The 16,058-nt window shown below is 45.5% G+C and overlaps 1 protein-coding gene across 29 annotated transcripts in view; it reads left to right on the plus strand.

The window, feature by feature from the left end:
- Nucleotides 1-16,058, plus strand: part of CELF2 (CUGBP Elav-like family member 2) — a 559,297-nt gene that overhangs the window by 533,490 nt on the left and 9,749 nt on the right. For 10 of the 29 annotated variants that reach the window (XM_081879916.1, XM_081879924.1, XM_081879928.1 and 7 more), the window contains one exon: nt 8,090-8,209. In XM_081879916.1, coding sequence (XP_081736042.1) covers nt 8,090-8,209 — 120 coding nt within the window. Of the gene's footprint in view, nt 1-1,682; nt 1,806-8,089; nt 8,222-16,058 lie in introns of all 29 variants that reach the window. The other 19 variants (XM_081879914.1, XM_081879926.1, XM_081879912.1 and 16 more) reach the window with 3 other exon arrangements.

Here is a 16,058-nt window from a genome sequence, read left to right on the forward strand (position 1 = left end):
TACACTGATATTAGTTTGCCTGTCTTCCCAAGTGATGTGTAAAATTTTTCGGAGACACTGCTGATGGAATCTTTCAAGGAGTTGGAGATGGCGTTTATAGCCCTTATTATTAAGCTGACTAAGCAGTCAAAATGCCTGTCATTATGATGGCCACAGTATGTGCAGAAGTGTGGCTTGGATGTTCCAAGCACCTTTGAATGGCAGCCTTGACCTCGATTTTACATGGGAGACAGGGTGCAGGGACACTGGTTCCCAGTGTTTCCATCTATTGAGATTTGTTCCTGTTTGTATCTGCCCTGCCCTGCCCTGCGTTCTATCTGCTGGTCACACTGATATATTTTTTAACAACAGGTGTGTTTTGTCCTTCTCTACAGGAGAAGCTAGGGTGGATCAGATGAACACAACATACAGTAGAATAGAACCTTTCCACCATTTGCAATAGTGTGTGTGTTAGAGAGAAGAGGTTGGGGTAGGGTTGCCATACATAGCTGGTATTCAGCCATCTTAAACAGCGTCCAGACGGAAATTGCTGAAATTCAGACATGCCAGGAATGTAGATTTTTGTGAATTTCTTTCAAAAATAGTTTAAAATCTCTCTTTTTTTTAATTTGAGAAAATAGCTCAACAGCTTTGCCAAAACCTGCTCAACAACCTTTGTCCGGATTTTCACTTTTCTAAATATGGCAACCCTAGGTTGGGCTATTATCTCTGGCATGAGAATAGGGATGCTACCGGAATACTTCCTTCCCACCAAACTATTTGCCAGTGAAATGTTGGAAAGTACTGCAGTCTCTCTATGCTACATTGGGGCCCGGGGCGGTCAATGGATCCGGAAGCACTAAGCTGATTCATACTCTGGGCCCATCCCACATGCATCTAAGATCCATATGTGCGCTCACAGAGTCACACAGGACCCAGAGGAAGACTATTTAGACATTCTGCACGTACAAACCAGCACACAGCTATATTGCTGGCTTGTTCGGGTTATTTGCTGCCACGGCGTCATCAAGCGCTGCTGTCAGCTATGCCGCGCACAGGGTAGACATGCTACCTTGTATGCCACAGCGATTTATGAGAAGCACTGACCAGGAGCAGGCTGTGAGTTCTAAGCCATCAGAATTAATTTGAAGCTTAATAAAACTCCACACCTGAAGGAGCTTTAATATTAAGTGGCTCGTTGCAACCACAAGCACCAGGTCTCGCAGTTCGCTCAAAAGCGCCGGCACATTTTTTTGTGTGGGCCTAGATGTTTTGTGGCATATTAAGGGACGTCTAATCCATCAAAGGCTAATTAACTGAGTTCTTGGAAAGGTGCTGTAATGTAATAGGGGCATTAGTTATGTGCAGCATGCCAGCTCTCAACCGGAGGGAGTCTACCCGATAAGGTTAGCAAACACTTTTCTTACTTCATGTAGACTGTCCTAAGACAAATGTAAGTGAAGGAAGCACTTTTTCATTTAATGCGCAAGCTGACACAGGGAACCAATTTACATCAGAACGCAGCTTGATCTTTAAAAATAAAATAAACAGACTATCAGAGAAGTTCGTTATATCCGCCACTGTTACTCATTACAAAGCTAATCTTCAGGTGAGGTAAGAAGTGACCTGCCTGGTTACTGGCAATTTGGGGGCAATGGGACGCTGATCTTGGACATTTTCTTCTGTCCCTGTTTTTATTTCAGCATTTGGGAGTCCGCTGCAGTTGTCTTCCAACCACAAAGGGCTCCTTTACCTGCCCGTATCCCCCAAACTGACAAATACCTGCCTGGAAGATGAAATGAGAGTGAGGACCTTTCTAGCAGACGGTCAGTTTTTTTTAAGCAGTTTTCACCCATTTGCTCTGCAAAGTCCAGAGGCCTTCCCCTCCATGTTGTGCTTCTGTCACAGGGATACATAACCATGAAAGTCCCACGCAGCGCACGCATACTCCTTTTACACACTGCAGCTGCTGTAAGTATATCCCTGGGGGGCAGAGAGAGCCATAGCTCTGTGGCAGAGCCAATGCCTTGACCACAGAAGTCCACAGGTTCAGTTCCCCACCCCCCAATCTCTAAGTAGGGATGGGAAAGACTTGGGGCAACCCTAGGGGTTGGGTAGGTTGGCCCCCTCCAAGGCCGCAGACCCGGGGTGTGTGTGCAAAAATCAAGAAAGTCTTCACCTGCTGGCAGAAGGACAGCAAGGAGGGAGCCAGACTGGCTTCTCTAAAGAGGGGGTTCCAAAGCTGTCTGAGAGCAGCCACCATCGAGAAAGCCCTTTCCCTCACCCCCCACCAAGTGTGCCTGTGAGAGTGGCAGGACCCGAGGGGAGGGCCTCTCCCGAAGAGCTCAGAACCCAAGCAGGTTCCTATGAGGGAATACAGTGTTTCAGTTAGCTTGGACCCAAGCCCTGTAGGGCTTTGTAGGTGATAGCAAGCACTTTGAACTGTGCCCGGAAACAGCCAGCGGAACTGTTGTAGCAAGGAAGTTGTTTCCTGGCACGTAGGACACCTGAATGAGTCCTTTCTGAATACACTCTCTTGCATGATGCAACGCAATCTGCAAGTATTTGGTTCTGCAAGTATTTGGTTCTTTGCTTGCAACTCTCTGAGTTCAGCAAAGCCAAACAGGACCTGTTATCTTGATACACCTGTATAGGACATTTCATAGAAACCCTAACGGTTGTATAACTTGCCCTGGTCAGCAATCTGGCTGCAGTTCTTTGAGCCGGGTAAAGTTTCTGAGCACTTTTCAAAGGCAGCCCTGCATAGAACATGTTACAGTAATCCGAATGGGGAATAACTAAGGCGTGTGTCACTAGGCAAATCAGACATCTCAAGGAATGGGTGTAGCCGGCGGAGTAGCTTTAACAAATGGTTGCAAACTTTGCCCGTTGTAGTCTGTCTTACAGAACCTTTGAGAACTAAGTTGGAACCAAACAGCAGGAGCTGTGGACTGTCGACATGAAAAGACTGCTTCCTGCAGGCTTTCTGCAAGCCCATGTCTAGCCGCTGCTGAAAACAGGATGAGGGTCCCTTGCTTGATTTCTCCATGGACATTCCAGAAAGCTTGCTGGAAATAAAGCTTTCAATTTTATCACAGCCTAGTGAAAGATCAAAAGGAGGGACGAATCATTTTTGATTCTTAGGCATGCTGTTAATGCAAGCTATGGGCCATTTACAAAATCAAACGGACATTCTAGTCAGTATGCTTTCCCCCCAGCTGAATTTAATAGATGCAGTTTTTCACAACATGCAGTAATGCAGTTTGAATGAAGTAAATATTCTGGTTGGCTGGAGATAGATTTCTGCAAAGGGCAGGTAGCTTAATGCCAGTCACTCATGCTCAATAGCTGGATTGATGTGCTCTTTTGAATCGCCACCCAGGTTTACCTTCAGCAAAGGGATTAAATCCACCCCCCTCCACATTTTCAGTTGTATCCAAGAAGTTTTTTAAAAACACATAACCTTCCAGGAATCAACTAAAAACTCAGAAGTGTGGTTATTATCACATGGAATAATTGGAGCTCATGGGGTTTTGGACCCTCACGGCGCAATCCTAAACATGTCTATTCCGAGTAAGCCTCTCTGAATTCAACAAGGCAGTGACAGTGAGCCCATGGCTCTCCCAATGTTGGTTCCAGCTCCCATCAGCCTTGACCCTTGACCATGCTGGCGGAATCCGATGGAAGCTGGAATCCAACAATATCTGGAGGGCAGCAAGTTTCTCAGCCTTGCAATAGGGCTTACTCCCTTTTAAGTGGGTGTAAGATTGCAGGCATGGGATGCGGGTGGCACTGTGGGTTAAACCACAGAGCCTAGGACTTGCCGATCAGAAGGTCGGTGGTTCGAAACCCCGCGACGGGGTGAGCTCCCGTTGCTCGGTCCCTGCTCCTGCCAACCTAGCAGTTCGAAAGCAAGCCAGTGCAAGTAGATAAATAGGTACCGCTCCGGCGGGAAGGTAAACGGCGTTTCCATCTGCTGCTCTGGTTCGCCAGAAGCGGCTTAGTCATGCTGGCCACATGACCCGGAAGCTGTCTGTGGACAGTAAAGCGAGGTGAGCGCCGCAACCCCAGAGTCGGTCACGACTGGACCTAATGGTCAGGGGTCCCTTTACCTTTAGGATTGCAGGCAGCCTCAGTTCACTGAAGTTATACAGGGAGGGAGAGAGAGAGAGAGATTAAATTCCTTAGAGATTAAATTCCTTGCACAATTCCCCATCTTCAGGCAGTTGGTTAAAGCCAACGTGATCCTTGAATAGCAGTGGAGCCCAAAATCTGTACACCCAGGAAGGACCTCTGTTTTCAATGGGATTTACTTTATCCCCATGTGTAGCACATGTGGGAATTGCAGCACAAACCTAGTTGCGCAGGGAAAATCCATTTTTTCAAAGCAAAATAGTCTCTGTAGGTCTAAACTAAGAGAGATAAGTAATATTTCTCCTCTAAGAATTTGTCCAACCTTTTAGGGCTAAACTAGACATGGTATGGATGATCAGTAATCTGATCTCCCAATGTGTTCTTATTTGCCTGTGCATCCATGGGGTGAAGACTGAATCACAGCCTTGAAGGTGCGAGAAGGGGTTTAACTCATCATTTATCCAATGGAAATCTCCCCACAAAGTTGCTGTAGGTGACGATGCAGAAAACAAACAGATACTTAAATTGCCAATTGCCTTCTAAGAGGCAGAATATTGTGCTATTGTATGGTGGGGGTTTTTTACAAAAAGAGGAGTGGAATACATTTCAATCATAGCTCTCACTTTGAGGGTTCGATTTGTTTCTGGGCTGTATCACTAGAGACAGCATGTGCAGAGGGTGGGGTCTCATTAATGAAATGTTCCCCCAAAGCAAATAAAGATCCCTGCAGACAGAAGGCTAGTGTCTCAGGGAGAAGGGATATAACCTAGCAATTAGAAGAGAGAAAAAAGAGTTTGGATTTGATATCCCGCTTTATCACTACCCTAAGGAGTCTCAAAGCGGCCAATAATCTCCTTTCCGCTCCTCCCCCACAACAACCACTCTGTGAGGTGAGTGAGGCTGAGAGACTTCAGAGAAGTGTGACTAGCCCAAGGTCACCCAGCAGCTGCATGTGGAGGAGCGGGGAATCAAACCCGGTTCACCAGATTACAAGTCCACTGCTCTTAACCACTACACCACACTGGCTCTTAATAAGAACTGCAATTACATTTGCAGTTGCCCACATGCACTTTCATTGAACATACCCAGGGAATGTCATCATGATTCATTCATTGCTTCAAGAATACTTCCCTTTTGCAATCTATTAATGTTCAGGGGATAACATTCCCAGCAAAAAAAACAGAGAAAAGAATCAATTTGCTGTGACCAAGACAAAGAGCTGCCAAAGTATAACTCCTGAAGGCAAAACCCCTGGATGTGTGAATGTTATACATTTCATCTTCTGTAACAATTAGGCTAACCAACAATGGGGCAGCAACATCAAGAAAAGCTGCCTGGAAGCATTATGCTGTCAGTACATCAAATTTTCTAGGAAACCAGGGACAACTTCCAGCTGTTTATTAAGCACTGCTGAGAGATTATTCATTTCAGAACAACAAGAGTTTGAGTGTCTGCTTGATTCACTGAGGTGGGAGTTCTGGAAGACATCAATTTGTAATTTCCCCCCACTTCCAGTATCAAATAGATTTTCACTAGCTGTTAATGAATATGGCGTTAGTTAATGAAAGCATCGCTTGCCGTGTCAACTAGGGCTGGGCAATGCCTGGTTTTCAACAGCATGATACATCACCAGCTAAACATTGCTATCTACCGATATATCACAATGTCTGAAATAAGGATGGAGCTATGTAGAGGCATTGGCTGGCTTCACAGTTTTCCCTGTATCCTGATTTTTGCCAGTGCCTGTTCTGATTCGTTGCCCAGATGGGTGGGGTATAAATAATAAATTATAAATAATTTATAATAAAATAAAATGGCAGAGTTAACAGGGGCTGTAGGAATCGAGAGAAGCATTATCTGGCTTCACAGTATTTCCCACACTGTGATTTTTGCATAGCGCGCGCGCACACACACACACACACACACACACACACACATACATCATGATTTGCTATATATTTTGGACGATAAATCACCCAGCCCTAATGCCAACATCAGCGTAAGCGCCTCCTGTGCGCCTTATGAAAAGGAATAACTTCTCTCATAATTTCATGTGCACTAAAGGTGTAGTCAGCAGCCCCTATTCAACCACCTTAGAAGTTCTTCATCATACTTGCAACCTGCCTCATTGTGTTTTGAGCAATATGTCAGCTACTAATGCAGTCAACTGGACACAACCATTTTATCTAAGGAGTGGAGGGGCAAATAGTTATGCTCCCAGCCCAGGCAATGATTTCAGTGCCCAATTTGCAGAACTGAATTATTCATGCATATATATATAGTACCGGCTGAGTAGGAAATCTGGACTTCTTCCCACTGATTCGGTGCGGTATGAGAACAGTCTACTAACATCATACACCAGGAAGAACTTTCTGACAGTAAGAGCTGTTTGACAGTGGAACGGTCTCCCCTGGGAGGTGGCGAGGTTTTTAAGCAGAGGTTGGGTGGCCGTCTGCCATGAATGCTTTAGTTGAGATTCCTCAGTTGCAATTCACCCTCGGGGTCGCTTTCACTATGCATTCATTCCTGGAAATGGCCACAACAGATGCATGATGTAAAAGGCAAGAACAATGGCTTCAAGGGACATTTAGGATGCAACCGCATAGCCAGAAGATACCTAACACCCTGGCCCAGATGATGTTGGAGCACTAAATTGGGTAGTGCTAAAGGGAAAGGGGATGTCAGGGAGGTTCAGGTGTATGCCAAGGAAGGACCAGGAGTCAACTTGGACCCAAAAGGTCCCTGGACACACATACACACATCCATACTGGAGAGGAATTTAGGCCTGCTCCTGAGAATATGAAAATCTTGTCCTGTCCATTCTCCTTTTTTAAAATTGGTTCCACTTGGAATCAATGTCCTGCAAAAGGACAGAGGAACACAAGAGTGGTCTTTCTTCCTGCTCTCAATTCCACTCTTGAACAGGGCAATTGAACCATTTTCAGTTTTTACTCCACGCACCTCAGGGCTGCAGCCTTACACTGTGCTGATGTGCATGTTTACTCAGAAGTATGTCTGGTTGTATCCATTGCTTCCAGAAAATATGTGCAAGGGATAGCTTACTGTTGAACTCTCTTATTGCTCCAAATTTCCCAACAAATTCCTGGAGCATGTGTTTCCTTAAAGGAAGCCACTCAACATCTACACTAGGAAAACAATACAGTGACACGATCCGTTCCAGGGTGCCGTTCGCACCCCAAAAAGTCTGCAACTAGAGCGGCACTTCTGCGCAAGCACGGAGCGCGATAGAGCGCTTCTGCGCATGCACAAAGTGCACAGAACGCTTCTGCGCATGCGCACGTGGTGAAACCCGGAAATATACACTTCCGGGTTTGCCGCGTTCGCAACCTGAAAATCTGCAACATGAAGCGAACGCTACAAGAGGTATGACTGTATTCTGATTACGTCCGGTCTCCTCCGTTATACTCCAGAGTTGCACAGTATGTATTTATATAAAAACAACAGCTTATTCAAGTAAGCCCAGGTGGATTTAAGAAGCTGTTTTATTAATTTGTTCACTAATTCAATTTTTATCCCACCCTTTCCCCCCAAGGAGCCCTCTTCCCATTTGGCTGGCATCAAATTGTGGTTGGTCTAATGATAGGACAGATTGTTACAACAGATCATCATGACTCTGCATCTTTGACTGCTCTCTTTTTCCCCATCTTGGCATTGGCTTGAATGTGACACACACTACCATGAATTCAGTTTATTTATTTTTTAGTTTTTTTTAAAGTCCATTTGTCCTAGAAAGTGGTGTCATGTGACTTGATCCTAGGTTTCAGCCTGCTACTTTTTATTTTATTTTTTTAAACATAAGTTATCAAAGCAAGTACTAGAGGTTGTCTGATTCCTTACATTTGCAGCAGGAATGCTGTGGTTTATCACTGTGAGAGAGCATGGAACTTAATGGTTCTTTGTGGGTGAATAACTGGGCGCTCCATTTCCCTCTCCCTTTTTTTTTTGCCTCCTTTAGTGGCTGCATCAACAGCAAATTCCACAGCTGGGGCGGCCATGAATTCCTTGACTTCTCTGGGGACTCTCCAAGGATTGGCGGGAGCCACTGTTGGATTGAATAATATTAATGCACTAGCAGGTACCGTAAACAGTGAGTATTTATTGCTGTGGTGGACACTCCAGCAATTTCCCTGTAATCACCGTAGGAACACTTGACCGTTTATAATACAGTGAATGTTACTATGAAAAAGACATGTGCAAAATACATGGGGTGAAACTGACAAAGTTCTGTTCTGGGTATCCGCAGTGACTTGGCCTGAACGGGTCTTGCCTCGTTGAAGGACCGCGACGCCATTGCTAACATTTCCTCACAACATTGTGTTTCTCTTGCAGGGTGTGAACATAGTTAGGTTTGTGCTTGGGCAGCTAGCGTTGATTCTCAAGGCCAATCATCTTCAGATTCAGACGAGCCAGATGCTGTTTCCATTTGAAAGAGAACAGAATAGCAGAGAGGCTCCTGTTGCTGCTGCTATTGCTAGTAGTAGCTGCTGCTTGTAGCAGCAGCAGCAGCACATAATTACGGTGGGCTGTTGCTAAGCCCAAGAGGTGTAGAGTGTGCCCCCGTTAATAGTGGTAGTTTCATTTATGGCTTCCAGAAGACAGTTGCATAAGGCATTGCATATTACCTGAAGCAGTCCATGAGGCGGTCTGATGTGGGCAAAGCTCGATTGGGTCAGAACTGGCAAATTTCGTGTGCAACTCATTTCAAGCAGACTCCTCCACCATCCCTAGCCCTTATCTAGGGAAGCAGCCCTGCACATGCTTTTGTTTGCTGGCAATAGGAGTGCTATCTGTGCATGCATTGGCGCTCAGCTTATATCATGAATGGGGGGCATGTGGTCCTCCCAATTCCATCACCCCAGACCATTGGGTGTGTTAGCTGGGGCTGATAGGAATCCAGTAACATCTGAAGGGCCCCCACTTCCCCACCCCTGGTCTATATGATCCCCAATACTGATGTCCATGTGGACCTCAATCCCAGTTTAAGTTTGCTTAAGTTTAGTAAGTCATACTCAGAGTATGCCCATTGAAACCCATTGACAACTCAGTCATAGAATCGTAGAGGGTCATCTAGTCCAACCTCCTACAATGCAGAAATCTCAACGAGATCATCCCATGACAGATGGCCACCCAACCTCTGCTTGAAAACCTCCAAGGAAGGAGAGACCACCACCACTCATGGGAGTCTGTTCAACTGTTGAACAGCTCTTAGCATGAGAAAGTTATTTCTGATGTTTAGGCAGAATCTCCTTTTCTTGTATTAATTAGATCACAGATGAAAAGAACGGAGTTGTGTATTTGGATAGCTCAGTTGGTTAGAGCACAGTTCTGATAACGCCAGGGTTGCAGGTTCGATTCCCATATGGGACAGCTATATATTCCTGCATTGCAGGGGGTTGAACTAGGTCAGCCTTTCTCAACTTGTGGGTCCCCAGATGTTGTTGAACTACAACTCCCATCACCCCTAGCTAGCAAGGCCAGAGCTCAGGGATGATGGGAGTTGTAGTCCAACAACATCTGGGGACCCACAGGTTGAAAACCGCTGGACTAGATGATCCTCAGGGTCCCTCCCAACTCTACAATTCTATGATTTATCGGTGTCAGATCAGTCTCACACATTACTGTAACCTAAATACCACAGCCTTGCACACTTTACCATTCACACTGAAATATAGAAGCCAGAGTTGTTCTCTTGTTTGTGCTGGGCAAGTTACCAGCGGTTCTTCCTTATCAAGGAAACAGGGTGCCCAGTTTCAGATATGGGGTGTAGTACAGGGTCCTTGACCTATCTGAAAACCCTAACCCAGCTGCCCCCAACCTGGCGTCCTTCAGATGCTTTCGACTACAGCTTGGGATAATGTGAGCTGTAGACCAAAACATCTGTGTGGGGACACTAAGTTACGGGAGGCTGCCCCCTTCCGTAATCTGCTGCCCTGTCAGTGTCCAGCCTCCTCTCGTGACTAGGCACCGTACAGCAAAGAATTGGCATTTCCTTGGAATGCATTCCAGGGGCTTAGCAGCGCTAGTTCATAGCAGCATCTTCGCGAAATCTGTTTCTAGGGTCTTAAGAGATTAGCTGGTTTACTCGGCGTGAGGTTTCGTAGGAAGGAGTCTATTTTGGAGATAGGCAGCTGGCGGCCTTGGCATTCGGCACAGCCTCCTGAGCCCCATCAGACCTCGTGTAGCCCTCCCTTTCTCTCGTTCGCAAGCCAAGGCACGGGCAAACGCAGGAGAGAACAAGTGAGGTGTGTAACAAGTCTTTGGCTGCTCATACTAGGAAAGAGCAGTTAAGGAATCTCAGCTTCTCGGCTGGCACGGGAGTCTGACTACAAAGAGTGTAGCTGGCGTTGCAGGCCCGTTTGTGTCAGTTCAGAATACCTGTTAAGAATTATTTGATGATCAGTAGTAGCTTGTTCGATCAGAATCACAAAGTGGACTAATAGGTAGTATAATGTAGATGTGAACTATTAGAGGTCTGCATTTCTTAAAAAGATAAATGCCTCTTACTTGTATTCATTGGTGTCAGTGATTTTTGTTGTACTTATGTTTAACAAATGTCTGAGTCTCGTGTTTTCTTTCCCATAATTGGGGCATATTTTGTGTTCCTGTTATCTTTCTGTTCTTACCTTGCTTACTTGGTTTTTCTCCCTTCTCGGGGAGCTCAGTCCACACACACACACACACACACACACACACACCCCTACCAACTTCTAGGTCTGCTTTGTGCTTCTGATGTAGGGTGTTGCCTGTCAAAAACTTTGCCAACTGGTTAGAATCGGTTTATACCACCCCCACAAGTGTGTTCGCAGATGCAAAAGGGCATGAGGAGCACATCCAGTGTGTTCAAAGTGCAGCATGCATCCCTACAGGACCCACGCAACGTGTCTGCCTCTTTTTGATGATTGGAGATAATACTTGTGGGTGGACGTGGGCACATAGGGATCGGTTCACACCTAACTTTCCATGTGTGGCAGAAGGCGTGTGTACCTGAGGCTCTCTTCCAGCCATGTGTACTGGAAGGTGAGCAACCCCTCGGGGGTGTTGAAAATGAAATTGTCGCTCTTAAAAATGATAAAGCATGCTTGAAACTGTGTGAGATAGGCTCAGGGCTCAGCTAAAAGTTAACTGTGAGCACACATGATGCAAACCCTGGTGCTTGCCTTGGTGACAGAAAAGTCCCAAGGGTGGAGCATTCCCTGCCGGTGCCCAGGGAGGGGGCCCATGTGCTAGGGCAAGGTGCTGTTCCCTTCTTGGTTCTTTATGTGGGGTCAGGATCAGGCATAGAAGCATGCCTGTTTTGTATCGTCCAAAAAGCCCCTTCCACAGAGATGCTTCTAGGTCAGCTGGCAAGCAGAACGTTTCTCATAAATCTGCCTTTGAAGCCGATCACAAAGGTGTCAACTACAAAGAAGTGGCCCTGTACAGTTTGGGTGCAGGTTTGCTGTTTGCTTTCACTCAAAGGCAGTGGTCAGGGGTTATTAGTTTGGCTGCCTTTCCTACTTCCTGCATAATTTCCAGCTGCTGCTGCTACTCCCTGCATTTCCTCCTGCAATGCCAGGATGTATTTGGCCATCACCAGTTTTTAGTCTATCACGGTGTACCCAGAGGAATGGATGTCCTCCACAGTATAAGTTGCTTGCTTCAGTTCTCGGCATGATGCTCTTCTTGTCCTTGCTGTCGAATTTCTTACTTGTCCTTTTTGTGTGTAGGTGTGCGTGTGTCTCGTAAATCTCTTGTCATTGTGAGGCTTTGGGAGAAGGGGTTGTGCCGAAGACAGAAAGGGCTACTTGGTGCCCAAATGAAAGTAATTGTGTGAGGCTGCATGGGTCCTTGTGCAGCAGGGGTCTTGCTTCTCACAAAGGCTCAATGGATTTGTCTCTTTAGCTCAACATACTGATAACGTCCAAGCATAATATGACCACGCATAAGAGAAGTTGTTTTGAAAAATCAAGCGTTTCTGGGGTTTTTAAAAAAATAATATTTATTCCAATTTTAAAGATTACAAAAAAGACAAACAACCAAGAAAAAAAAAACAGATCAAACCTTCCCACAACTCATTTTTCGTTTGCTTGTTTCCTTGACCTCCTCACACCTCCCTTTTTTGTATTCTAGTTCAATTAGATATTTCAGCAAATCCTTTCCATCTTAGTTTTTATCCTAATAATTTATCTTAACATACTGTAATTTTACACTCTCTTCTTTCACCAATTAACTATCTATTTTTACTTAATCCTTTATATCATTTCTGCTAAGACCACATAACTTCATTCCAACATCCTTCTAACATTCCTTAATTTTACAATGTTTCTGTAAATAAACTTTACATTTCTTCCAATCTTCTTCCACCAACTCTTCTCCCTGGTCTCGCATTCTGCCAGTCATTTCCGCCAGTTCCATATAGTCCATCACCTTCATCTGCCATTCTTCCCGGGTGGGTAAATCTTGTGTCTTCCAGTACTTTGCAATAAGTATTCTTGCTGCTGTTGTGGCATACTGAAAAATCAAGCGTTTCTGAGTGCCAAAGTTGCCTGTTACTTTTTTTTTTTTTTACACCTCTGCCACTGTTATACAGCCAATTTTCACAGCCCTAAATCCAGCAGCAGCAAGCACCACTGTTGACATTGCAGTGTCTTTTCCAGCAAATTTTGTTTAACTGCCCACCTGTCATCAGGGAAGCTCAGATGCACACCCCATTATTTTGCACTGTACCAGTGCCAACGTGCTAGCACAAATGCAGCTTGGAACACAAGGCAGAGTGTATAACAAAACAACAACAACAACAACTTATTATTTATACCCCACCCATCTGGCTGAGTTTCCCCAGCCACTCTGGGCGGCTTCCAGCAAAATATTAAAATACAATAGTCTGTTAAACATTAAAAGCTTCCCTAAACAGGGCTGCCTTCAGATGTCTTCCATAAGCTGAGGCCAAAGTTTTATGAGACAGTACTCACCTGTATGAAGCACCTTTCTGGATGTCAGTGGCAGCCAGTTTGTGCTGGTACCCATGGCACTTTTACAATAAATGTTTTTCACCAGGAAGAAAACCGCTGGGTCAATTATGTCTTTATGAGGACCAACATGTTTAGTATGGTAATTTGAGGAATAAATTGCATAGAAAGGACCTGCCTATTTCAATGCCTATTTCTATTCTACCATTGTGGGATATCTGTGACCTGTAAATAAAACAAGAAGGCATTTTAAATGCTATCTGGGTGCGCTGATTGAGATGGAATCAGAATTCCATTCGGAACACCAGATTTCTCCCTAGTAAGAGTCTCGATACCTTTCAGTGTTCTGTGACAGGGAGGAGTTTGTGTCTTCCCTGCCCCATAGGATGTGATTTCCCTCTCTCTCCATCCCCATCTTCCTTTATCCCAGCTGCATGTGGGGGGGCGAGCCAATGAATGTTGAGGAGATCCCTCACAACAAGAGGTTAGGGAACAGTAAGGCTTTAACGAACAAGGTCAAAACTTCCCTTTAGGGAGATGCATGCAAACATTTTGGGGAAAATGCAGTGTTTGCTGTAGATCCGGCATTGCTGCTAGAGCCAGGACCACCGCTGGGTGTTTCTGTGTGTGCACACAGGTGACTTCTGCGTACCACACACCTGCTGTGCATCCATCTGCACTGAAGTCTGGCTCACACATTGGATATTGGAGCTGGCAAGACTGTCAAAATGTCATGTTGTTCCCATATGAAGAAGAGGAAAAAATAGTCCCACCTCCCACTCACCATTTCTCTGGAAAGCATAAAATAACCCAGCAGATTGTATCTCACAATTACTGTGCTTATTCCCTAAGCTGAAGCTTCTCATTTCTGCCCCCCCCCCCTTTCTAATTAACTACTGTTAGGTGTGTGCATGCATCTGTTGTTGTTCCTTCTTCTTCTTCTTCTTCTTCTTCTTCTTCCTCTTCTTCTTCTTCTTCTTCTTCTTCTTGCGGGAATTTGAATAGTTCCCCCTCCCAAGACAGTGGGAGTAAAATATGTCCTCCTTTCCTATACTTGGTCTCTCTTGCTTGTGTTATGTGTTGGTGGTGTCAGATAACAGCGGCGTTTCTTTTTTGCACCCCTCCGCCCTTCCTGCAACCCCACAAGTTAGAAGTGCAAGACACCTCCTTGAAGAAAAGCTGTGGAATGTCACAACTCTCTGCCAAGTGTTAGCACTGCCTGGATGAAACTCATTTCAAAAAGTATTATTTTTGCACTAGGACCCTCTTAATTGGCACAAACCATGGTGGAAACAGAAAGGAGGCTTATAGGGTGAGGTTATGCTGATTATCAAATGCTCACAGGGGGTAGAATTGTCCTAGAATCCACATAGTTTTAAAAGCCGAGGGAGTATTGGGTTAGCATCTTCCTCTTCTTCTTTCTACCAGGCTCGCTCCCAGGGGCTTGTCATCAACTGCCAATCCTGTCTTAAATTAGTTCTGCAACCGATCTCTTGACACTTTTTTTTTAGAGCGAGAAAGAACCATTTCACAGCCTTGCAGAAGGTGTTGATTTTTCCCCCCAAGGCATTTCCTTTGCTTCGCATAGCTCAACTTATACTACCGGTTCCTCACTCTGAATATTTCTGGGGAATTTGTAAGATTCAGAGACCTATGGCGCCGCCTCGCACCAAGCCTATCCATTGATTTACTTATCTTTTTATCGACTACTCCTCCAGCTGGCGGCGGCAGCCCAGGAGTCCAGGGCATAGTGAGGCATCTATGTATTTATTTTAAAATAGGGTGTGTGTGTTTTAACCCATTCCTCAGCTGCCCCAAAGGGGAGTCGCTTCCCAGACAGCTTCCAGATAGTGGTAATAAGACAGTCAGTGATCTCAACCTCATATACTACAAAAGACTCAACACAGAAAAATAAGGCGGGGGGAGCAAACTCACCTGCTGGTTATCAGCTATGGGGTTCTTATAATGACCAGATGAAATGGAAAAGTTCAAAAAGATAAGGAGCTAAAAGTTGCTGGTCTCTTAGCTGAACCTGATGGAGACGCCCTGCATTGTCATCTCTTCCTTGACTGCTTTCTCAGCCCTAGCACAAATCCTTTTAACAGGATATTTATTTATTTATTTATCCATCCACCCATCCATCCATCCATTCAAGAATTTATACCTTTTTGGAAAGGCACTTCAACGCAAAGCGGCTTATTCCTGCCATTCTTAGTCTCCCAGCCATCTGGTCTGTTCAAAGCCCTGCTCAGAGAATGAAACTGATTGTGGCAAATTTGCAAACATGGAGGGCTGAAATCACCCTCTAGACTCCACCCTCCGTGTGTTCGCCGGCGCTTTTGCACAGAGTGTGAGCGTGTGCACTTGCACACACGTGTGCAGGCGGTGCGGAAGAAGCCAATGAACACGTTGCGGCGACAGTCTCAGGCAGAGGTTTTTCTCATCACCTGCTCCTTGAGATTCAGGTAGTTTTAACTGGAATGGCTTTCAGAGACTGAACCTGGAACCTTCTGCGTGTAAAGCAGGTACCCTACCGCTGAGCCGTGATCCCTTCGCAGGATGGAGAACCGGGAAAAGGGACTCCTCCTCAGCCAACTGGTATGAATGCCAAGCAGGACCAGTTTCAGTTCAAGCAGAAGTGGTGCTCAGAATGTAGTTTTTCCACCGGGCTACAGCTCCCACCATCCCTGGCCATTGGCCACACTGGCTGAGGCTGATGGGAGTTGGAAAGATCAGAGGTTCCCCATCCCTGGTCTGGGTTCTACCACTTCATGCTGATGGTGGGAGTCGAAGTCTTTCTCCATACAAAATAATAAATTGACACAGAAATTCAGGCTGTGATGAAGAGTACTACATACCATGCTCTTTGCCCATCACACGAGGTGCCCAGGCAGATAAATTACCTCCTCAGAAAGAATATAGCCGTAGTCAACTATTCATTGTAGCAGAGCCATCCCGATGACCCCAAAACGTGCC

The sequence above is a fragment of the Podarcis erhardii genome, assembly GCF_964252035.2.
Source record: "Podarcis erhardii genome assembly, chromosome: 10".
In the NCBI taxonomy this organism is placed as follows: domain Eukaryota; kingdom Metazoa; phylum Chordata; class Lepidosauria; order Squamata; family Lacertidae; genus Podarcis; species Podarcis erhardii.